Source organism: Tinamus guttatus, unplaced genomic scaffold (assembly GCF_059628265.1).
Source record: "Tinamus guttatus ecotype Peru unplaced genomic scaffold, ASM5962826v1 Tinamus_guttatus_pri_ptg000071l, whole genome shotgun sequence".
NCBI classification, from domain to species: domain Eukaryota; kingdom Metazoa; phylum Chordata; class Aves; order Tinamiformes; family Tinamidae; genus Tinamus; species Tinamus guttatus.
The window spans coordinates 983,772-1,009,683 of NW_028288605.1; the positions used below are offsets into that span (position 1 = coordinate 983,772).

The 25,912-nt window shown below is 40.3% G+C and overlaps 1 protein-coding gene across 1 annotated transcript in view; it reads right to left on the bottom strand.

Moving 5' to 3' along the window:
• Positions 1 to 25,912, bottom strand: part of LOC104567862 (microtubule-associated serine/threonine-protein kinase 4-like) — a 79,256-nt gene that overhangs the window by 14,062 nt on the left and 39,282 nt on the right. Inside the window, 10 exon segments of the mRNA XM_088519786.1 lie at positions 15 to 142; positions 1,885 to 1,997; positions 2,222 to 2,344; positions 5,132 to 5,233; positions 8,151 to 8,316; positions 9,042 to 9,174; positions 10,169 to 10,307; positions 11,009 to 11,217; positions 21,529 to 21,614; positions 23,854 to 23,921. Of these exon segments, the coding sequence (XP_088375912.1) occupies positions 15 to 142; positions 1,885 to 1,997; positions 2,222 to 2,344; positions 5,132 to 5,233; positions 8,151 to 8,316; positions 9,042 to 9,174; positions 10,169 to 10,307; positions 11,009 to 11,217; positions 21,529 to 21,614; positions 23,854 to 23,921 (1,267 nt within the window).

Consider the following 25,912-nt stretch of genomic DNA (forward strand, 5'->3'; position numbering starts at 1 on the left):
TTCTTTCTACTTACATTTCAGAATATTCTGAACTCCAGCTTAAAGACTCCACAGAAGGCAATGTTATACTTTTTATTTTGTCTCCTGCATCTTCCTTTTCTTCACTTTGCGTTTGAGCGACTCGATCTGTGCTACTAAAAACCTATTACACACACGAAAAAAACCCAAACAAAAAACCCACAACTCATCACTGACATACTTGATATAAAAAGATACTCAGGAAAGGACATTGTCCCTGGTATTCTGCATGTTATAAATGCTTGTATGGTATTTAAGTCCATAAACTCCAAGTGTCTGCAGCCTTTTTAAAATTCCAAAAATTTGTGTTCTAAAAACGCTTTCCAGTTTTGCTCTCTTGACTCCTTACATACAGGGTCATCAACATCTGTTTTTTTGTTATGAATTCATGAGTGCTCTTGCCATTTCCCTGTGTGAACCATGAGCCTACAAACAAAATCCATGCCTTTGGGGTTTCCAGGTCACAGAATCAATGTACATCTTGTATTACTCCTTTACCATAAAGTCAATAAGAAAAAAAAAATCCCTAAGCTACCTAATTAATGTTTAGCAGTCGCATATGGAAAGGAAGAAAAAAAAAATGAACATGAATTGACTATGAAGATAAGAATAAAATTACTTTGCCAAAAGATGCACAAAAGATAATTTCTAATCGCTGGAAGTCTGTTGTTTAGGTAGCTGACAGAATATATACAGTAACTGTCAGCTGCATATTATACAGACGGAGTAACAGCCTGAGAAGCAATGATATAATGACATTAATATACCAAGCCATTGCTGCAGGTATGTTACTTTCGAAGGGATAGTTGATAATTCTGAAAAGGAAAATATTTATTACTTTAAATTGTTTATCTCTATTTGAGCTAGGAACATGCCACCAAGTCCAAACAGGCAGTTACCCTGAATGAGGACAATCAGATTTGCAGGTCCTGTCTCTGTTCCTCCATGCTACCTCAGATAGGTATATGCAGAGTCAGTATAGACTGTGTAGTACTGCAGTGTCAATATAAAATTCATCAATTAAAGAATTAGTCAGGATGAACAACCATATGCTTTCAAAATACCTTTTCAGCTCCTAGAGCAAGTTAGAGGCAAGGCTTATTAACAGAAAGCATTTGAAAAATCACTACTGGCTGCTCTGCAGGAGTAAAAGCAGACTCATTATAGACTTTCAACTTCTTAATTATTTCCTGCCAGTTTTCTTCCACATTATTTGAGCCATATGTATTACATGTTCATTCTGCTCTTGAGGACAAACCCTGCCCAGCAATAATTAGCTCTCAACTAATACTAGAATATCCTTCATTTTCAACACTCAAATTTATCCTCAGCCCACATAATTCAAACTACTCCCTCAAATCCACATTTCTTCTTGGCAAAATTATTGGTTTGATTTTTACTTGTAATCTACTGCCCCTTAAGATCACTTCTGCTTGAGACAGTAATATAATCTGTGCTATGCCTTTCATCACCTGCTAGATGCCACTACACACCTGGAATATCAATGAAACTATGAAGAAAACCAGGTAAGTAACATGGCTTAGTATGGCACAGTTTCTGTAAAGTTTCTCTTAAAATCATTATGTCCCTCACCTCAGAAAATATTAATCCATTTATAGAAAGGATATAATCATCTATTACCTTCTTAAGTATTTGGGGAGGGAAGGAAGGACACCCTTTCCTAAAGAATCCTCCCATGTTCTGAATTAATGGTATTAATTCTCACTGAATGCCAGTATACTCAGCTTCACGGAGAAGCAATGCCCTATACACGTCTTCCACATCTGCCATTTCCAAACTCTATAAAAATAGCAATTTTTTATTATATGCACACTGAATATCAACACTACAACAAATTTTACTTACTTTTGAAAACCTGTGTGAACATGAGGAAAACTGTCTAATTTCCAAATTAAAGTCTTCATCATTTGTATCATCTTCTTCCTCAGTTTCCATGTGGTGGTATTTCTCAGAACGAGCTACAGAAAAGAAATTTAAATTATTTCAATTTACCAGAAAGGAAGTATTAGTATTAATTAAAAGCATTATTATTTTTTTAAGATTATTTCTTAAGAAAAATTCCACAGTTGCCACTGGTTCATAAATGGTATTTTCAAAGCACAGGAAGCAAATGTAAAAGTGAAAAGACAGTGATTATTTAATAAGGCGTTCACCACATTTTTTAATACAATCTAACACCTACTGTCAAAATAACTTGTGTCATCCTCAGACTCTAGCTGGGGAATAAATTCTGCTTTCTGCCTCAGCAGACTATTCCAGTCCAGGCTGCAGAAGAACTGATGCTTCTTTACTTCATAGGCACCACCTAGGGGAGCCAGAGAAAAATGTAGACTGTTAATATTAACCACAACCACTGACATTAAAGCAGTTAAATTCATGGTCCAAAAAAATGCAGGCCTCGGAAAGGCCTCAGGGCAGGCATGACTACTGCTCATTTCAACTGGAGTGGTCCAAACTTGTTGGAGCACCTCCCCATCCCTCTTCTGCTGTTGCCATCTCTTCAACAGCAGTGTCTGTTTTTCCTTCTTTCCCCTTTTAACACTTATATTTTTCTGAGTAAGCTAATTATTAGGCATCTGCTACACATTAGTCTGAAGCAAAAGACATAGCAGGAGTAATAGCCAACATGCAAATATGCACAACAGAAAAGTAAGTAGAAGATGGGAAGTAATTAAGACTCTCTCCTTAATAGTCATTGATGACAGCACCATCACTGCATGAGAGCTCCTTTTAGCACATGTTATATACTGAAGTAATAGGCAACTTCAATGGAACTGTCTCACGATTGCCTAGTTGTTATAATTTGCTTTAAACAACTACATTATATTCAAATTAAACAAAACTGTAAAAACACAGTGAAGTACAGAAATTTTTATCTTGAGAGGCAGGTAGGGCAGCTGCTGAAAAGCGTAAAAGTAGCTCAGAAAATGAACAGACCAGCAACAGTAACAAGAGGAACTGCCTGCAAATTGCTCCAGTGCATAAACCTGCTTACTGGTTAGGCAGAGAGGGGGAGAGCCATGGAGAAAGCATCAGGTCTCCAAGACCGGCCGGTAAGTCAGGCTTGTTAACATTCCCAGGTTGCATTCTTTACTTTGATTTGTTTTCAATTTATCATGGAAAAATTCATTGAAGGCCAATCCCTCTAAATGAGAGCAAAATCCACATCTAATGGTACATAACTAGCCAAGGAGTGAGCTGTAACAATGGATTCTGCCTTTTCTGAACACTAGTGAAATAGTACAACAGAACTACTTAATTCTGGCCTAGATATCAGACATTTCAAACCCAAAGATCCCATCCAGATCCCATCTTCTATCATGAATTGGTGCTACCAAAATTTTCCTGCTACTTAAAATCACCATTTCTCCATCATTTTCATTCTTGGAAAGTAGCTGGGCATCGTTGTTTCTGCCCCTCTCTCCAATTCTCATCCTGCTCCATCAGCTAGCAAACTCTTCAGTCCTACATAGCCACATGGTGCTTTCACTAGCCAATACAGGCTCATTACACCTCATATATCTACCAGGCTCTACTTGGAATTGAACAAGCTTGGCACTGAATGAACACAGCAGAATAAGCAGCTTGTACTCCAAGTGATACCCATTTATTTCCTTAACACTCATGCTTTTGATTTGGTTCATTTCTGAATAATTCAAGTAAGCCATCACCCATCCTAGAGCAGGAAGGAATTAATTTGCCAGGTCGAAGTGCTTCTGGCAGAGTTGGTTGTGTTTCAATCCCCTTTAGTTATTTAATAATGTGTTCATGAAGGAACTCCTTCAAATGGTTAACTAGATCTTAGAGAGGTTTCTGTTCTACTCATCAGGGCAAGAAAAGAGTACATGAGAACCACACATGAATGCTACAAGATTACAATCATCATATTGTTAAGCTCCTTTTACAGACTTGAATTTGCAAAATAACTTAGAATCATAGAATCATAGAATCATAGAATGCTTAGGGTTGGAAGGGACCTCTAGAGATCATCTAGTCCAACCCCCCTGCATACGCAGGGACACCTAAAGCACGTGGCGCAGGACTGCATCCAAGCGGGTTTTGAAGATCTCCAGAGAAGGAGACTCTACAACCTCTCTGGGCAGCCTGTTCCAGTGCTCTGTCACCCTCACTGTTAAGAAATTTTTCCTTAAGTTCCTATGGAATTTTTGATGTTTCAGTTTCCGGCCATTTCCTCTAGTCCTATCAGTGGCCACCACTGAAAAGAGACCATGACCGTCCTCTGCACTCCCTCCCTTGAGGTATTTATATACACTGATTAGATCCCCTCTCAGCCTTCTCTTCTCCAGGCTGAACAGGCCCAGCTCCCTCAGCCTCTCCTCATAGGGCAGATGTTCCAGGCCCCTGATCATCCTTGTAGCCCTGCGCTGGACTCTCTCCAGCAGCTCCACATCCCTCTTGTACTGTGGAGCCCAGAACTGGACACAATACTCCAGATGCGGCCTCACCAGGGCTGAGTAGAGGGGCAGGATCACCTCCCTCGACCTGCTGGAGACGCTCTTCTTAATGCACCCCAGGATCCCATTGGCCTTTTTGGCCACGAGGGCACACTGCTGCCTCATGGTCAACTTGTCGTCCACCATGACACCCAGGTCTTTCTCTGCAGAGCTGCTCTCCACAAGGTCGGTCCCCAGCCTGTACTGGTGTCTGGGGTTATTCCTCCCCAGGTGCAGGACCTTGCACTTGGCCTTGTTGAATTGCATGAGGTTTTTCACTGCCCAGTTGTCCAGTCTGTCCAGGTCCCTCTGGATGGCAGCACAGCCCTCTGGGGTATCGGCTACTCCTCCCAGTTTGGTATCATCAGCAAACTTGCTGAGGGAGCACTCTGTGCCTTCATCCAGGTCATTGATGAATAAATTGAACAGGACTGGACCAAGGACTGACCCCTGGGGGACCCCACTAGCCACAGGCCTCCAACTAGACTCTGCAACTTCTGCTATAACCACGTGCTGCCAAGTGAACACACTGACAAATGCTTTCCTGGCAAAAAAAATACAAGAACAAAAGGCCCAGCATGCTGAATACAGAAGCTATTTCTAGTATACTGATAAAATATAAAATAACGCCACCTAACCTGTTCCCAGTCTTTCCAAAGGATTTTGTCTGAGCAGCAGGGTAATCAGATCCTGGGCATCTGGAGGTGGCGCTTCATCCTTTTCAGGCCAGTTGATTTCATCTAATAAGAAAGAATGTCATTTGTTATTATTAAAGTTTGGTCCCAACATCTATCAAGAGCTATATGAAAGCTGTCATACCAAGTTAGCAGTAGTTGGAGTTAAGACATCTCCTCAGTAGTTTTCTGTTGCGTACTATTTTTGACTTTAATACACTCTATGCCTTCTCTATACATCTATTTTTATGTCCCCATTTTCCTTGCAGGTATCCTTTAATCCAAAACAGTTTTTCACAGTAGAATATAGCATATGCTTGGCTCATGGAAAACCCTCGCAAAACACTAGTGACTTGTATAATGTCCCTCCTGCCCTGGAAGAGCAACATGGTTTAAATGCAAGCTCTGTTCCTGGAAACTGGTGATAAAATGGACACAGCTGACCTGACCCAGCACTCATTGCTCATATTTATAATCTTTCTCTAATGTTAGTAGCTTCATTGAAGTCATTCCTCCCACGACTAAGAGTAGAGGTGTGGGACTCTGTGGTCTGGAAAGATCCATGCCAATGTAGCTTTTTTTCCAAATCTCCTGTACTTTAGAGAAAAAAAACTCACTCTGACTCCTACATTAGCAAGGTCTTTTGAAGTGCATACCAAGTTACATCTAAATCCTGCAGCCAAATTATTACACCCTACAGGTAAGGCTGAATAGAAATTCTGCCAAATCTTTGTTTACATTAAATGATGGAAAATTGTGCCAGTTTCAATATAAACATGCACATCATAGCAATGCACACAACATTTTTTGTATGACTTTTAGCAGAAGTTGCCTCCACAAATGTAATATATCGCAGGTTCAGACAAGACTCTACATGAGTTATTTGGGATTTTGGCATCAGAGAACCAGAGTATTAGGATCAACTGCAGGAGATGCAGAAGACTTAAGGATATGATCTATATTTTTTCCTTTAAAATGATCATCACTGGAGAAAACATGATCAAAGGTTAAACATGAATTCCACCTTTGCATTACAAAGTTTGAAGAAAGATACTGAAATAAATAGGTGTGACCTGTTTCTGGAGGGTTATTTTTAGCCTGAATCATTTTAGGCATTTAGTTTATACTTAGGCCTCCCACATTTATATTAATGCAACGTGGGGAGAAGGAATGGCAACCTACAACACAGAAGAAAGGAGCTGAAATGAGGAAGCAAGAATTGTAGGCAGATTTTCATGTAGAATGTAGATTTTACTCACAGAAGTTGCATTCTGTAGTAAGTTTTCTACAGATGAATATAAAGGGACCTGACATTTTAGCATCGGAAACTTTTACATGGTAAGAGTTCTCTTGTAGAGACTGACAGAAAGAATAACTTCAGTAAATAGAGATATTTAAAAGGAAAGAAAAAACTGGTAAGTCAAAAGTGAAACCAAGCTGACCAACAGTGTTGAGGGCATAGGTGGAAACGAATCAGGTTTATAAACACTCCTACAAATAATTTCTGCAAGGTAAATAGTACATTCAAACAGATGAAGTTATTTACATAAGTATCAATGAAACTAACACATGACCATGTAGTTTATAAAAAGTAAAATTAATGTGACATGAAATACAAAATCTAAAGTGCAAATTTTGTCATTAATTTTGGACTATTCCTTCCCTCCTCCCAGTCAAAGGGCAGCCAAACGATATAAACCCAAAAGCATGCATGTCTGGAAATGCAATAAAAACATGAGTTATTTCCCTGTTTGCCTGTCTACAGCTTCTCCTGCAGTTTAAATCTGATTTGGAATATAAAGCATGAATATGCATCGCAGCCGCAAGGCATCAGCAATGAAGCAGCATTTGCTGCTTGTGTTAAACAAACAGCTGATTCTCCTTGCCACTGAGGCCTTGGTATCTCACAGCAGCAAAGAGCCCAGTTACACATCCAGAAACAGCTAATACATTGTATAAGAGGTTATATAACAGATGGCAGTGACAAGTCCACTAAAGTTCACAAACACGCCCGGCTTGCAATGTTAGAGATGCAGAAGTGTGAGATAGTGACAGAATGTCTCTCTAAGCACAAAAGTAGATTTCCTGACTCTTCAGAGAACAAGGAGAGGGAGATTCAGTTAGTTTGGAGGGAAGGGGGATGTTGGTGATAGTTTGTGGTTATTGGTATTAGCTAGTGGACCTTTTACACAAACCATAAAACACTGGGAAATACTCACTAACAGAGATGCCATTCTGTTAAACTTTTGGCATAAGCAGAGCCCTTCCACGTCTATGCATCTAGGAAATTTATGGAAACAGCAGGTAGGATAGTAAGTGAGTCTGTTTAATTATCATTTAGTTTTGCCACAAGCTGCATAACAATAGTTAGGTTCAGCTTGCAGCTTAAGATCTAAAAGGTTATTGAATTTTAAATGAAAGAAGAACAGATATTACAGAAATAACATTACACTACAACAACTGCCAATGAAATCATTAACAATCCGTGAATTGAATTTGTTTCATTCTCTTTCTCATTATTTATTATTTGGGAGACATTTGTTTTAGGGCTTTATTACGTCTCTTAATTTCTTCTTTGTGCCATGAGGCATTTTCCCAACAATGCAAATTAATTTTAATCTTTTCTTCCCCGGTATAATTTCTTTACTAAAGACTGAAAACACTGTGTCATAGTAGCATTATTTACCTGCTAATACTGCCTTTTTAAAAATTTTCTCCTCCAGACAGTGCAACTCAACCACTGTCTTCTATATCAGTCCATTTCTATACTCACCAGCAATATAAATTCAGTTTTTATTCCAAATTTTTTTCTTATCGCTTTAACAGAAAATTGCACATTACAGTATTACAAAATAGTGACTTTTTGGACCAACACTAGTTTTTCAAGCTTGTTTATCAGTGAAGTTTTAAATGGTTTTACTATTAACTAACTAAAATATTTCAGAGCAAGTTGAGAAATGAGTTTCTTTCTAATGATCCTCACCACTGATTACTTGTCCAAACAGCTCCTCTGGGGTATCTCCAAAGAATGGCACACACCCAACAAGAAATTCATAGAGGATGATTCCCATAGCCCACCAGTCCACTGGCTTTCCATAACCCTGCCTCAGTATGACTTCAGGAGCTATGTATTCAGGGGTACCACAGACCTAAAAACAAGAAACAAACATGATGGTAAAAATCAGTGTAATAATACTAATTAAGTCATGTTATTCACACATCTAATTCTTGAAATGTAAAATAATGTAAATGTGAAATACAGAGATATGAAATTCAGTAGGTTTTAGGCTTTTGAGCTTGCATAAATCTAATTGTTTAAATTGTTTACTTTTTTGACATCAATCATTTACATGTCTGTCATGCAAAGGATAGCTTCTTTTGTCGTTTGCTTTAATATGTGGGAGCTCATCCCAGGAAATATTTTAACTTAAACATATCTTTATATTTGCACAAAAGCTATGATGGTTTTATCTTAAGTAACTTCTACAGGGAACAGCTTGTGAGCCACGGTAATGAGGCACGCTTCAAGGCAAATGGGCCATTGCAAGGATTTTAGCACCCGTGGTTGTATGATGCATGTGCTCCACAAGTACTTTGCTGAGACTTCTGCATTCCTTCCTTACAAAAACAGCTTTCCATTTGTCTCTCTCACAGACTCACTGGAACACAATTAGGTCGTTCATCTTACTAACAGATGCTAATGCAGAAAGGAAAAATAATCCTAGAACAATCCACAGGACAGCAGTAAAAGTAACTGACATATACAACAGGAACACCAATGCAGAAATAAAAAACAGTTTATACATACATCCTGCTGGCAACACATGACTTAATTCAAACACTCAATGTAGAAAGGAAAACAGTTGCGTCTTACTTGTTTGTCCATGAATTCTCTGGCATCCTTCTCAATGTGCCCCTCATACAGATTGGTAGTCAAACTCATTAGCCCCACCTTAGACAGGCCAAAGTCTGTAAGCTTTATATGGCCCATAGATGTTACCAATAAACTGAAAATTAGAATGATCTCACATTACTGTGATATAATTCAACATTATGCACTATTACAGCAAGAGAAAAATGTTTCATCGGCACCACAGAAATACAAAGACAATTTAACAAGTAATTGTAGCAGGTAGACAACAAAGGTTGAAAATCTGATACTGTCATACATTTGTTACTGCTTTTACTAGATGCAAGCAAACTATTTTTATACCCAATTGAACATCATCTTAAAGGACGACATGTGTGGAAATAGTTAAATACATGTAGGTTTATAACATAAAATGTCTTGAACAAAACGAAACAGACATCCTTCTGAAAGATCCTGGACTTATGTAGTTTTTGAAATGAGGCAGGCATTTGCTAGCTAACTTTTTGAAAACAAACAAAAACAAAAAAAAACATATAGTAGGTTAGCTGCTAACTAATATTACAGTGACAGGAAGTATTATGCTATGAAGGTGTTTTTGGTCAGCAGACATGATCCCAATTATTTTTTTAATATGGGACAGAGAGAAGATTAATGGAGACACAGCAATTACACCAATCTCTACAGCTCCTTGCTGTAATGTTATTTACACATACAGAAGAGAGACTCTATTTCTAAACTTTGCAAAAAACATGCAGCAAGAACCATTTCCCATCAGATTGAGCTGTTCTTTATCTAAGATATCTAAGTTGATGGCATTTTGTATTAAGCAGCATTCTAAGAATATTTTAAAAGATTTTTTTTTTCTTAATGGATAAAAATGTATTTCCCTTCATTCCAACTATTTTTTTCTGTACCTACTCTGATACCTTTCCCATCTTAAAGGACTTTAAAAGAACACTTTTGGAAAAACACATTCTCTGTAACTGCAAGTAATGAAAATTCCTAAGTTGTGCAGAAATTGTGAATTTATATAGCATTCACAGTGAAAAACTCTGCATTTTACATAACAAAACGATACTCCTTATTTAACAATTTCCAAGTTTTCTTATGGTTGTATTCCTTATACGTACTTGTCTGGTTTCAAATCCCTGTGTACAATTCCATAATTATGAAGGTATTCCAAGGCCAGAACAGTCTCTGCAAAGTACATCCTTGCCATGTCCACAGGTAAGGGACCCATATTCTTCATCAAAGTAGCACAGTCTCCACCTGTGGACAAACATGCCAGACTGTGCTATAAATGGAGGTGATCAACACAACCCGTACGTGCTGCAGAAGCAGGCATGCATGTCATTAACGCTTATTTTTCAGCCAGATCATTTCCACGATCCAGTTTTCTATGTAGCCACACCAACCTTGTACTGACAAAAGGTGGGAGTGACTGGTACAAGGTTCAGCTAGAAATCAATTAAGCCTGCAGTGCCACTGAAAAATAACCACAAAACCCAAACAACCACAGCTTGGGTATTTCATCTCCCACTTTCTCTGTGCTCTCCTTCAACAGTAGCACCTTTTCAAATCGTTTCAACTTTTCTCTTTTAAAAATCACTTATTGTAAATACCCAAAGACTCACTGATGAAAATTTGAAATCCAGAAAGGCAAACAGCATTTTCACATGAACTTCAAATGCTGGGACACTTATGATTATATTCTATATCAACCTTATTGAAGGAGCAGTTGCTTCCCATTATAGTTGTAGCATAAGTGTTTTTTACGAGCTCCCACCAGTAGATAACAACTGGGTAGAAAGTCATCCTGGTTTTGTTTTGGATTTAGATCCTAAACCAGTATCACCAGAGCACAGATGACACACAGGAGGCCCTTCTAGATGCAAATATCATCTGCATTATTTTTTTCATGGTGTTAGAAAGCCCTGTTCTTCCACATTAAATGAAAACACATACTTTACCTTCTACATATTCCATGACCATACATAAATGGCGTCTTGTTTCAAAGGAGCAATACATGCTGACAACAAATGGATTTTCTGCAAATGTCAAGATATCCCGCTCAACGAAAGCCTGTTGGATCTGGTTTCGGAGGATGAGATTCTGCTTGTTAATTTTCTTCATGGCAAATCTTTGTCTGGTTTCCTTATGTCTCACAAAATAAACAGCACTGAAGAAGATCAAATTGGGGTGAGTAACTATTAAAAACTTATTTTAAAATAATTTGTAAAAATAGGCATATATATCTTAAGATGCTGTATAGCTATTATATAAAAAAGGCTTTAGTTTAACACAGCTGACAAGTATTTTGCTTATGAGAATAGCTCAAGACTTCATTTTGTTTCATCACCAAGATAATTCTCAGTCAACACCTTAGCACATGAGTTAATAACAAACAATCCCCAAACAAAACCAACAAAAAAAGAAGAAATAAAAAGCTCTGAACAAACATTGCACATGCTCTCAGCCCATATAGATTCTGGGCGTCTCCGCCAACAAAGGATTATGTACAAGAAGAAAGGTCTATGACAATGTTATAAATCATGCTGACAAACACTCATTCTGCAAGTATGGTATCATATAATTATGATTCAGACACTACCCAGGGGATTTTAACATTTGTCACAGGCTTCTCCTGCAGGTTTCATCTGCAACCTCATAAGTTGCTCAACGGGTGACTCCTTTATTGCCAGGTGCAAAAGGCATCATCCTCTGTACTTGTTCAGGCCTCGGCACCAGCATCGAACTGTACTGGGGCAGGTCACCACTAGGTAATTTGAAATAAAGATTGCTGCATTAACTACACAGCAACATGTTATGCTGCATCTTGATACGCAGAACTTCCTCTGGGAAATCAGGAATAAAGTTTTCTACAAGCTTGGTTAGATCAGGTCAAGGCAATGGAGGAAAAAGGGTGGAAGAAAGCCTCACACAACCTTTACTTGCCATGCTCAGGAAAAGAAGTCACCCTGCCACAAAACATTGACCCAGGACATGACTGCTGCATTTCTCACAACCCCTCAAAGCAAATCCTGAAAATGCCTGTCTTGCTCAAAATCTACTTTGCATCATTTAATGCTTGCAGCAGCTCCAGTAGATGATTACCACAGTAGTGTTTGTGGAAAGAGAGAAAATTGGGAGGAAAAAAATGGGACTCAATTATGTAGTTTTAAAATTCAATCCGTTGTTCCCATGAGGTCCAGTTATCAGCATACAGTTACTTAAATGAAAAAGGGGATTCTTGCCTTAAAGATTTTTATGAAGATCTCCACACAGCTGCCATTACAGCTGCTGAAAGAAAAAAAAAAAGAAAAGAAAAAAAGGAAAAAAAAGAAAAGGAAATAAAGAAAAAAAAAAAACACAAGATCTTCTGTTTGTCTGCATGAAGTACTTTCCTTGACGAGAAAAGTTCTCTAATTGAGTCCATAGGCTTTCATTAATCCCTTTCTCTTATCTGAGAGTAGGGCAGGTGACAGGCATTACACATTATGAAACTAGGGGAAAAACACCTTGGGCAAAACCCAAGACAAAGCCCACCCTCAGCACCTCTTACATAGCCTGGCTCCCTCACATCCCTCCCAAGCTCAAGAAAAAAAAAAACCTAGTTAATGAACTCAGCAGTTAAGCTCTCCTCCCTGCTGGCTCCAAGCCTTCTGCCTGCACCTCTTCTCACCCCTTCCCTCCCATGCATCTCTCTCCTCCATCCCTTTCTTACAACGCTTTTCCTTTGCTTTCCTGCATATTCCATACTTACACTTTCTTTCATTGGTCTCTCCCCTGCCAGTCACTCACAGCTTCTTAATTTCTTGAAATTTTGTCTTCTCCCTAGTCATGGCTCTTGGCTTGCTCTTGAAATATAGAGGAGTGAGCCTTTTGGGTGTCTAAAGCCTTGATCCATCAAAAAATGTTTTATGAACCCACTGAACTTAGCAGATTTCTGGGCAAGCAGCTCCCTGGCAGCCTAGGGCTCTGAGTGCACAGATTTCTCCAAGCTTTAATTTGGACATCATGTCAAGATGAACTTTTGAAAGACAGCTATTAGCAAGTGCATATCAATACTGCATCTTTATAATTCCTTTGTCATTACTACCATATTCCATGATGAACCACCAGTAAGGCTGAACTATTCAACCATTCCCTACATATACGTGTTAGTCATGTCTCTCCAGGTCTCTAAAATGCATTCCTCAGTCTCTTAATCATGGGAAGATAACTGTATATATTTACACCAGAATTCAGCAATCCACAAAACCTCAGGAAAAGAAAAAGAAAAAAAAAGTGCATCAGAATCACAAGAAGATGTCATCATCTTTCTCACACATGTATATGTACATACACAGCTTATCCTGGACAAAATTATTTTAAATTTATTTACCCTCAACAGAGTTAAGTCTATAGCATTATAGCATTTCTTATTTGCATTCTTCTCTGTGTACTGCAAAGCAAAGAAGATTTATGCTTTACAGAGAAAACTGCCCAAGACAGCAGCACATGACTCCTGCTGAAGCCTTCCGTTCTTTCAAGAACATCCTCCAACTTCACAGCACTTAAGCCATTCCCCCAACCTACCAGTACTCTAAGCAAATCGTAATAACTGCATCCTGTATTTACTGAGCACAAGTGCCTGGTAATACTGGGAACAGTCCTCACACAAAAAGAAAGCTCAGTGAAGGGCGTTTGTTAGTTTTCAGTGGTTCTGTCCAGCTATTTTGGAAAGAGATGCCATCTCACTTTCTACTTCCTTGCTAATTCCTTCCACCTTCTCAAAAGGTCAGAGATGTGATTGGCAATATCAATGAAACTAAATGAAACTAATGAAACTAAGGCAGCATCGAGGAAAACCCGCTGTCCAAGCCCTTTGCTTTGCAAAGAGTGTCCAGAGCACAGGCAAACCTCACTCAGCTTCTCCGCCTTGGTCACTAATTGCTCAGCTCACGACTCTCAGTGTATTATAAAGACAACTGTAATTCCAGGAATCCTTTAACACAAAAACAATATGTTCTTCCCAGGACACTGAATTACCCTGTCAAACCCATTCAATCACAGCAATCCAGCGCCTTTGCCTGTGAAACTGCAGAGCAGCTCTGTACTGGCCTCCTGTTTTCTAACAAATGATTTGCTTTCTCAGCTCACCCTCGCTATTTACATAAAACGGCTAAGAGATTTCTAAAACCATTCCTGCAAGTTCCCTGTACAGGCCTCAACACGTACACTAATATCCTCACATTTATTGATCTCATATTTCATCACGAACTTACATTTCAAGTGAAATCCATTCATAAACTCTGGTATTGTCCAAATACGGCTTCCTTTCATAGAATCATAGAATCATTAAGGTTGGAAGGGACCTCTAGAGATCACCTAGTCCAACCCCCCTGCACACGCAGGGTCACCTAGAGCACGTGGCACAGGACTGCATCCAAGTGGGTTTGGAAGATCTCCAGAGAAGAAGACTCCACAACCTCTATGGGCAGCCTGTTCCAGGGCTCTGTCACCCTCACTGTTAAAAAAATTTTCCTTAAGTTCCTCTGGAACTTTTGGTGCTTCAGTTTGTGGCCATTACCTCTAGTCCTGTCAGTGGCCATCCCTGAAAAGAGACCAGCACCATCCTCTGCACTCCCTCCCTTGAGGTACTTATAGACACAGATCAGGTCCCCTCTCAGCCTTCTCTTCTCCAGGCTGAACAGGCCCAGCTCCCTCAGCCTCTCCTCATAGGGCAGATATTCCAGGCCCCTGATCATCCTCGTAGCCCTGCGCTGGACTCTCTCCAGCAGCTCCACATCCCTCCTGTACTGGGGAGCCCAGAACTGGACACAGCACTCTAGATGTGGCCTCACCAGGGCTGAGTAGAGGGGCAGGATCCTCTCCCTTGACCTGCTGGAGACGCTTTCCTTAACGCACCCCAGGATCCCATTGGCCTTCTTGGCCACAAGGGCACACTGCTGCCTCATGGTCACCTTGTCGTCCACCATGACACCCAGGTCCCTCTCTGCAGAGCTGCTCTCCAGAAGGTCAGTCCCCAGCCTGTACTGGTGTCTGGGGTTATTCCTCCCCAGGTGCAGGACCTTGCACTTGGCCTTGTGGAATTTCATGAGGTTTTTCACCGCCCAGTTGTCCAGTCTGTCCAGGTCCCTCTGGATGGCAGCACAGCCCTCTAAGGTATCGGCTACTCCTCCCAGTTTGGTATCATCAGCAAACTTTCTGAGGGAGCACTCTGTGCCTTCATCTGGGTCATCGATAAATAAATTGAACAGGACTGGACCAAGGACTGACCCCTGGGGGACACCGCTAACTACAGGCCTCCAACTGGATTCTGCACTGCTGATCACCACCCTCTGGGCTCTGCCATCCAGGAAGTTGTTAATCCACCTCAGCATCCACTCATCTATCCCACACTTCTGGAGCTTGCCCAGGAGGACGCTGTTGAGGGACGGTGTCAAAAGCCTTGCTGAAATCCAGATAGATGACATCTACCCAGCTGGTCATTCCATCATAGAAGGCTATCAGGTTAGTCAAGCAAGTTTTCCCCTTGGTGAATCCATGCCGACTACTCTTGAGCAACCTTCTTGTCCTCCATGTGCCTGGAGAGAATGGCCAGCATGAGCCGTTCCATCACTTTTCCGGGGACGGAGGTGAGGCTGACTGGCCTGTAGTTGCCTGGGTCCTCCTTCTTGCCTTTTTTGAAGACTGGCGTGACATTGGCCTTCTTCCGGTCCTCCGGCACCTCCCCCGTTCTCCAGGACCTCTCGAAGATGATGGAGAGCGGCTGAACAATAACATCCGTCAGCTCCCGCAGCACTCTGGAGTGCATCCCATCAGGGCCCATGGATTTGTGGATGTCAACTTTCCCTAGGTGCTCTCTGGCCCAATCTTCCTCTACCCAGGGCAAGTCTTCCTCTCTCCAGGCACCTTCTCTGGTTTCTAGGGTTTGGGTTTCCAGAGGGTTGCCCTTGGTAAACACTGAAGCGAAGAAGGCATTCAGTGGCTCTGCTTTTTCTGTGTTATTCGTAACCAGGGTACCCATCCCGTTCACCAGCAGACCCATGTTTTGCCTAAACTTCCTTTTACCATTGATATATTTGAAAAAGCTCTTCTTGTTATTTTTAACATCCCTTGCCAGATTTAATTCCACTTGTGCCTTAGCTTTCCTTGTCACAACCCTGCATTCCCTGACTACGTTCCCGTATTTCTCCCAGGGGGCCTGTCCTTTTTTCCACATTCTGTATACTGCCTTCTTCTGCTTGAGTTTTGCCAGCAGCTCCTTGCTCATCCACGCAGGCCTCCTGCCCCCTCTGCCTGACTTCTTACACACAGGGATGCACTGTTGCTGTACGTGGAGGAAGTGCCGCTTGAAAACTAACCAGCTCTCTTGGGCCCCCCTTCCTTCTAGGGCTCTAGCCCATGGGATTCTTCTGAGGAGGTCTCTGAAGAGGCCAAAGTTGGCCCTCCTGAAGTCCATGGTTGCAAGGCTACTTACAGCCCTGCCACCTCCTTGTTGGATCCTTAACTCCACCAACTCATGATCACTGCAGCTGAGGCTACCCCCCACCTTCACATCTCCTACAAGTCCCTCTCTATTTGTTAGCACGAGGTCCAATAGCCCACCTCTCCTCGTCGGCTCCTCCACAACCTGCATCAAAAAGTTATCGTCGATACTCTGCAGAAACCTCCAGGACTGTTTGTGCCTGGCTGTGTTGTCCTTCCAGTTGATGTCAGGGTGGTTGAAGTCCCCCATGAGAACCAGGGCTTGTGACTGTGAGGCAATATCCAGCTGACTATAGAAGGCCTCATCAACTTCCTCATCCTGGTCAGGTGGCCTGTAGCAGACACCCACCACAGTGTCTCCCACATTAGCCTGCCCTTTAACCCTTACCCACAAGCTCTCAACTTGCTCATCATCTGTAGGGGGACGTTGTACAGGGGGGTGTCTTTGACCATCCTTAACCCGGACTGAAAAGGCTGACGTGCAGAATCACTGAGTTTCGGTAAACATCTTTTAAGGAAGTACCTCCTGTACTTGAAGAAGTTCCTAGGGCTGAGATACTGTTTTTAATCTTGCGGTTAGGCGCTTGGATACCGGCATGGCAACCTATCAGCTCCATCAACGTCAATACAGGTCAGTGCGGATAACCAATCATATTGTTACATGATGCTCTGTTGCTATGGCTTGGGCTATATATTCTGCTAATTAAAAGCTAATAAACGAGATCAGATGCAGCTTTCATTAAGTTTTGAGTCTGATTCTCCACACCGCTCTAAGTTTCCACGGCACCAGGAGAACACCCTGCGTAGGGATTCCCTACAATCATCCACTCCCAGGTTGAGCTCCATGCATTCCAGTTGCTCTCTCACATAAAGAGCAACTCCACCACCTCGCCTTCCCAGCCTGTCCTTCCTGAAAAGCACATAGCCTTTCACTTGTAACAAAAATCTTCTTCTTCAGGTTGAAAACAAAACAAAACAAACTCTTTAAAATACCTTTTGCTAGGCACAAATGTAAAACATGGATACATGTTTCCGAGGTGACAAGAGAAATGACGACTGGGTTCTTGAATTGCCCCAACTTAAATCTTACAACACAGATATCTATTTTTCCTTAAATTATTTATAAGCTTCAGACTTATTTTATATTTTCTTCAGTAGCCTCAATTTCTAGTCCTATTGCATAATCTTGTCTACATTCACTGCTTTAGGCTCACACAGCTGTATCATGTTGCAGCTTGGAGCGGGTCAGGAATGCCAGACAACAACTTCATAGAAGCTGGAACTGACTTCGTTTATTAGCTTTTCATGCAGTACATTTATATGATTCTTAACAATTAGTGATGTAATTACACAGGCTCCTAATTGGTAGACAATGATCTAACTCAGACCCTTACAGCCCCCCTTACTTGTTTAGCTCATCCTTTTAGTTCAACAGCTCTTTTATTCCCTCTGACCTTGGTCTACTTTCTTATCTCCTAGTTAGCACTCCCTTTGTTCTTTCACTGAAACCTGAAGGCTGGAATTGAGCAGGCCTGCTGGGCAGCCATGTACGCGGCTCTCTAGCCATCCCTCTACAGTATCACTTGCTTTGCTCTGATTCTCTAATCTCTTAAAGCACCTTGAAATCCTTGTGGATGCACAGGTACCATTTGCTACATTTGCTGTTTAAAACTATAGCAAACCAAGAACTATGCTTCATTTTCATAAGCGATATCCCCACTGTTACATTTTGCATTATCCTGGAGTTAGTCTGATTTGTCTCCAGCCTGGGGAGCACCTGTAAGTAGGACAGTATGATGTTTCAACCCTTCACGTAGATCCTGGTGCATAAATGCACCTCTCCATATCTAACGATAGCAATGTCTGCTATCTTGATAGCAGCTAGTTAACATAGGTGCAAAATGGTGAAACTACTGCTCAGATCTCCTGAGCAAGCTCATCAAGAGCTGGTCTATATTTGCAGAAATGCTCAGGAAACCGAGTTCTTCAATCTGCTGCACACCCAGGAAGCTGGCAATTCAAGACACTCAGCACGGTAACCTTCTTTCTCTGCCACTGGAGAGAACAGCAGTAGCTCCTACTCACATACAGATTAGCTGCAGAGGAAGATAAGGTATATGGCCTACAATACGCTGGAAAGGGACACTCACTTGGAGCAGACCCCCCCAGTTCAAAGTTCACCATTTTGGGTAAGTCTGCAATGAATGATGAATATAAGAGCCCCCACAGCACAAAAATCCCTACTCTCTGCTTTCTAAGGTGCACTGTAGAGCTAGAGGCTTCTAGTGAGCAAAGCCTTTTACTCTGTACATAATAACGATAACTTTTATTTCAACTGCTTATACTTGTAATAAACTGCAATAAACACCTATGGGTTAGTTTATTGCTTTGTATTAGCAGAGAGAATAGATATTGTACAATTATTCTCCATTTTATTGACAGGTTAGAAGGAGTTCAGGTAATAGTGATGTTACATGATGTTGCTCTTTAAATCTGATCACAGGTTTTCAGTAATCAACTACCAGGTGTATGGCATTAATGAAAAAAATGCTTAACACTTACACCAAAAAAAGTCACCAGATATAACTGTCCCTCTTATCTGATATACTAGAAATCTTCAAGCATATAGATACTTTTGAGAAAATGGTATTCTAGAGGCTTTAAGAGCTCAAGCCTTCTTAGCTATTAGCACTGTAAGTGACTTGCTGCTAAAGTCTGCATGCTAAAAAGATTTCAAACTTTTTAGTAAGTATTTTAAAATAAGTTTATATTCACACATTTCACTGAATGCCTTCCTTATGCTCTACACTAGTCACTAGTGGGTTACATCTTTCTTTCTAGTTCTTGTTTTTCTTTTTGTTTCATTCAATTGTTCATTCTTTTTTGTTGTTTAAAAAACACAATGAAATTCACATGATGCATGGAACAGTATCCCATTGAAATGGATGATATTTTCCATTTCTAATATTATCACAGTATAAACCACAGCACAGTATAAAACACAGTCAGAAGTCAGCCTACCCATTTTCAGTTTTGATAGAAGGACAATAGCGATGCAAATAGAATCTAGACACATTCCAAATTTGTTCAGCCTAAATTAAATCTTTCCTCACAAATTTATCAGGGTGCCATTCAACTTTTACTGCACTTACGTTGCCGATTTTATAAGTTAGGTTCATTAAGGTTTGTCACATAACAGATACTGGTTTTCCCCTCCATAAACAAAGATTTCACAGGAAGACTGATCTTGCACGTCTACATCACACGCGCCATAGTAAGCCTTGATTTTTCTTCTTTTCTTTTCCAGCTTCTCAAATTCTTACTTGTCCTGTTGTTTCAAATGCACAGTTGTCTCCAGCCTATGTTTCTTGATGACCTACCTAGGCTCCTTCCAACTGAAAATCTAAGCAACAAGAGTCACAGACCTATGGAGCCTATGCCTTCAAGCAGCAAGCTTCACATCTCTGGTCTCAACATGCTCTTCTGCATCCATTCCCTCCTTCCCCGCCCCCTATCCTAAAACTACTTGCAAGTTGGGCGGGTCCAGTGACTCAGACCTCCGTTTCCTCCTACACATGCCAGCCGCACACAGCTCTTCTCATCCTCCTCCAGTACAGCCAAGAGGGACTGGGTAGCAGATGAAAGGGGGGAAGGAGGGGATGAAGCAGTTGCCAACCGAAGGAGAGGGGGATGTAGCCAGTGAGAGGAGCAGCAATCACCACAAACTGCTGGAGTTTTGGAGAGTAAATAGCATACAGGAATGAGTTTGCCTAAGGAGAAATCCTGAGGGGATCAATCCTGGAGACGTTAGAGAGAAGTTGTATTTGGATATTTATGTAATGTTAAACTATGCTTTCTTCTTCCAACTTGCTGAAGCACTAGATACAAGCCTCTATACACGCTGTCATGACCAATAGTACTAAGAATGCTAAATGTTTCTTGTCCCATCAGGGCATCCTATTCAATCAGGAACACTTAAGATTCAGTCTTATTGAGCTGCTGCCAGAGAGAAGCATGGCTGCAATTTTTAGTATAAAAAAGCCTATTTTTAGTACAAAAAAGCACTGTTTTTTAATAATTTGTATCCCTAGAGATTAAGTCACATTCTGTTTCACATGTGCAAAAACAGATCGTTTCCAGTATTAAAATGGTGACTTTAAACCAGTCTTTTGATTTGTTCAGATTTTTTCTTTAGCATTACATGATGACAATTTCTGAAAAATTTTTGTGATGTGACATTTTTAGTACTTTAATTCACTGCAGTGCACAGCAATTCATTATTGCCTAGCAGGCTTTCCAAAAATTCTCTTGGGAACATTAAATATTAGCAGCAAAACAGGCAAACAGAACTAAGAACAGAGCACCAGAAAAAACGAGCTCCCTAACCTAAATATCCTTGCAATAAGAAATAATTGGAAGTTTCCAAAATGAAATGCAATAGAACTGTTACCCGCATCTGGAGGATTGTGTCCAGTTCTGGGCCCCACAGGACAAGAGGGATGTGGAGCTGCTGGAGAGAGTCCAGCGCAGGGCTACAAGGATGATCAGGGGCCTGGAACATCTGCCCTATGAGGAGAGGCTGAGGGAGCTGGGCCTGTTCAGCCTGGAGAAGAGAAGGCTGAGAGGGGACCTGATCAGTGTCTATAAGTACCTCAAGGGAGGCAGTGAAGAGGATGGTGCTGGCCTCTTTTCAGGGATGGCCACTGACAGGACTAGAGGTAATGGCCACAAACTGAAGCACCAAAAGTTCCACAGGAACTTAAGGAAAAATTTTTTAACAGTGAGGGTGACAGAGCACTGGAACAGGCTGCCCAGAGAGGTTGTGGAGTCTCCTTCTCTGGAGATCTTCAAAACCCACTTGGATGCAGTCCTGTGCCACGTGCTCTAGGTGACCCTGCGTGTGCAGGGGGTTGGACTAGATGACCTCTAGAGGTCCCTTCCAACCTTAAGCATTCTATGATTCTATAATTCTATGTTACACTCATAGATTACTCACCCATAAGCTCCATTACTAATCAGCTTAATTGTTTCAAAATCACTTTCCCGAGGTCTTCTCCGCAGCTTCAGTGAGGTATTAGAGCTCTGCAAAGTAAAAGAGGCCAAGGAGCGAAGTTAATATAGTGTATTTTTCCAATACCAGAGAACAAACAAATCAAACATCCCTGAGCTGCCTACCCCAGTGACCCAGCCAGCTGCACCGGTAGCAAAGTGAGGGAGCAAAAGGAGGCCTAAAACAGAAAGGTAGCTGTGGTCCTGCAGCTGTCTGCCCTGCACACCAGGGTTACAGCAGAGGGGCCTGAAGCCAGAAGGGCAAAGTATCGGCAATTCCCTGTCTGGAGGGACACGCTCCTGTGAACCCGGCTAAGTGCTCGCTGGCTGTTGCCTTCCTGTCTTAGTCAATCTAATTCTGGTGGTAACCATGTGTAGATGAGCGCTTGTTTACACAAACCTGTACGTAATTCTAGTTAGTGTGCTCTGAAATCATTTAGGATGCAGAGAGACATTCACAAAATGAAAAATATGGGAGAAAAAAAAATGCAGTAATGAGAACCACTACTGAGCTCAGTTATCGTAACTACTGCACCCACCTTTTCTCTAGATGTATTTTTTAAAAAAATTATCTGGTCTTGAAGGTGGAAAAGTAAATTAGAAATACGGGGAGAGGGGAGGAAGGTTTCCAAAATAATTCCACATTCCAAACCCACAAGATCTTTTTCAGGATGTTTTCCAAATTTCTGAAAAGTTCTATGATCTCTATCTAAGCAGTTGAGCTCAAATTAGATTTGTTTGGAACATTTTCAATTAAATACTTTTTGAAGAAACAATTCAGTGCAAGAAGATTAGTATGTTAATAGAATGAACTATACAACAACAGAAAAAAGATCATTTAAACTGTTTAGACCCTTTGCACAACAGTACACAATTCTTCCTAATTTCACATTTATGATTTTGAATGATCCTATGCGTCACTTTTCTGAGTAATATTACCTGCCTCTTCCTATGTGTATTTATTCCATAAATATATAAACCTATGTTTATTGCACAAAAACACTTTCAGAAAACATTTCTAAATATTCATTCTGTATTTTTCTTTCCTGATTTCACTTCATCACCCCCAAGTTATATTCCTTCATTACTTGCACTGCATTATCCTTCCTTTAACTTCAATATTTGTATTTACACAACACAGCTTCTTAGCCATTGCTGAGCTGGTTTGCACGTAGCTGCTCTCCAGTTTGCACTTTTACATTCCCCTTGTTAAGTCAACACTTCCCTTAAATATTTTTGTTATTGCTTACTGACTTTTTTTCCAACTTGTCAGTATTCTTCCACAATGCAATGGACAGGTCTACCAATGGTCCTTTAAGCACTGTGAAAATGAACCAGAGCAATAGAGATAAGGAACCACCATAGCTCTGGAAGCCTTTAAAGGTAGCATTTTGCCCTAAAAATCAGAAATTATCTCAAGGTGGTAAGACATCTAGCACAGAACAATGTCTTCTCTGTAGCATATCAGAACTAGCCTATCGGGTATCTCATGACAGTATTTTAAACTACAAATGCCAGTTAAGTACCACTGAGCTTCCTATACATGGGTTCCTTCTTTCTATGAAATTGCAATAAAAATCTATGCTAAACTGCTTTTGCAAGATTTACTCTGTTGACTAACATCCAAGGTATAAGAGCAGGGTTTCTTTAAAATAAAAATTTAAACCATACTAACCCACTCAATTCCACCAACCTGTTTTCCCTTGGTTTCCCCAAACAAGCATCTGACATATTAGAGACTCACTATTTTGTTAAAATATTTCCAGACACAGATTCAGATGAACAGTGCACAATCTTCCCCATTCCAAACTGGCTTTCTCCATCAAGACTACTCGTTAACTAGCTCACTTTTTGCTTTTCTCTCCCCTGGACCTGTACAGGCTCTCGTAACAACTTGATAATTACCTGCCTCTGTGAAAAATCTGTTTGAAATGCTTTGTTTTTAGGAAAGGACTTGGAAGTCCTTCCCAAAAGGAAAGTAAATACATTAAACAGAAATAAAGGAAGCAGCAGCAAAATAGAAACAAGCTCAGCACCATGAACACAGAATAACTTGATGGACACTACAGATACTGCTATATCTAGAAAAATAGGTAGAAATTTCTCTGTTGCTAACTTTCTACCTGCTGTGCATCATGGTGCTAGTCTGAGCACTGCTCTGTTCTCCTTAACATTCACAGACAGAAAATTCAGGCGGGGGCAAAGGAACAACATGTGTTTATTTTTCTCTACTCAGCTTCAGTGAAAGCAGAACTGTAACAGGAAAACTTACACTCATCAATTCATCTGTTTCTGGAGTTTCTGCTGTTCCATTGTCATAGTTAGCTAGCTGAGCTATTTCTAAAAAGAAAAAGATTAGAAGCTTCATTGTAATATGCGTTAATTACAAAACTGAATTAAGCAGAAAACCAAAACCTGACAAGTGTCCCTTTCTAGACTAGTTAATAAACATGCTGTCCTATCTGTAGCACTTGCTACATAACTTTTAAAGTGTCTTGCAATATTAACAGAATAAATCCCACCTGGTAAACAAAGATCTGCTACTCCCCCTCTATTTCATCTATGAAATCTTCCATCAAAGAATTCAAACAGCTACACAGTAATGAAGAGCAATATTGTTATGGCTGCTGAAATAAAGGAATTTTAGGTGATCTGTGTGATGTGAACATTAGGGGATAGACAGCACTAATTTGCTAAAACTTTACAGTCACTAAAGCTTTGCTAAAGCTTCATAGTTACAGTTAAAATGCTTTAAAAAGTAAGAACTCTGTGGTTTGCACAGAAATTGAATCATCTTTTTTTTTTTTTTTTTAAAAAGCTTATTACTTACGTCGTCCCCAAAACAGTCTACTACTCCAGGAGATGTTAGGATTTTGGGGGTACACAAGTTGTCTTGTTATCCTATCCACTCTTTGCCTCTGCTGCAGAGTTGTTAAGTCCGTTCTGCTCGCAGTGGATCCAATAAAATAAGGATTCCTTGGCATAATAAAAGCTAAATTGGACAGCTGCTAGCTAAAACACTCTTGGAAGCTTAGTATCATTTTAATTATGTACATAGTTAATTACATAGTCTACAGAGCCAAAGATACCCATCAATTCATAATTATGTGCTTGGGATCAGAGGCAGGACTGCCTGAAATTTGTAAGGTGAATTTTTATTGTTAGTACTGCTAACTGAATTTATGAATACAAAAATAACTGAGTATTCAAATAAAATATCTGAATGGGATTTTTCTATATAATAAGTGACTATGAGAAGTGAAATTCTAGGCAGCAATCTGCACAGTATTTACTATACTCATTAAGAGTAAATTAACCACACATAACCACACAGGTAATTTTGTGTTGGAATAGTCAAAATAGTATAAAATAATTCACATATGTACACATTATGCAAAATACAAAGTTTGCAATGTGTAAGAAACTGAAGCACCCAAAATGTTTCTTTGAAAAAACAAAACAAACGTGGTTTAAGAGTTATAGAAGCTAAAAATATTGAAGAATTTGAATAAACAAATAAAAGAGAACCCAAGCAAAAACTATGCAGGCTAAGTTGTGAGTTGCAGCAAATTTTACTGTCAAATCACAGTTCTGTGAACATAGAGCTTTTAAAATAGAAGTGTTGATGAAGCCTTTATTGTATGGGTGAAAATCAAGCAAGTCAGAATAATACACTTTGACAGCCTTCTCAACTGAAATTATTTTCATAAATAGTGAATTAAAATGAGCCATTTTAAAAGAGAATCTCTGCAAAATAACCACTATCTGAAAAATATGTATTATGTGCAAACAGTAGGTAGTGATGGAATAGAACCAAGAGTCAGCTTTTGAAACACAGAGCTGAGGAACCATTTTGCAATGCCTGAAGAGATTTTTAAAACTCATATAAACATTAAACATCTGCCCCTTTTCTTTCATTGATTTAAACCATTTCTGAAGACTCATGATTCAAAAAGGTAACGATGGCCATTTAAAAACCATGGGGAAAAATTCCTCCATGGGGAACTTTTGAGAAACGCAGCCACCAGTCTCTGCTAAGTGATGAATCTGTTGTGGTATCACTTTCAGCACAATATAAATTTATCTGGCATTACCTCCAAGTAAACCACGCACCACTTCACTCGGAGAAAGGACACTGCAGCCAAGGCAGCAAACAAAGGAGGAAAGTAGAGAAGAGTCTAAAGCAGGAGATGGGTTTTCTCCGCAGAGGAAGTGAGAGACCTTGCACGAACATTTACAGCAACTGCAGGCATAATTTAGCAGCTTGTTTGGAAATCCATTTCAGTGCTTCAGGACATCCACAGTTTTTGAGATTTTTTTTTTTTTTGGTG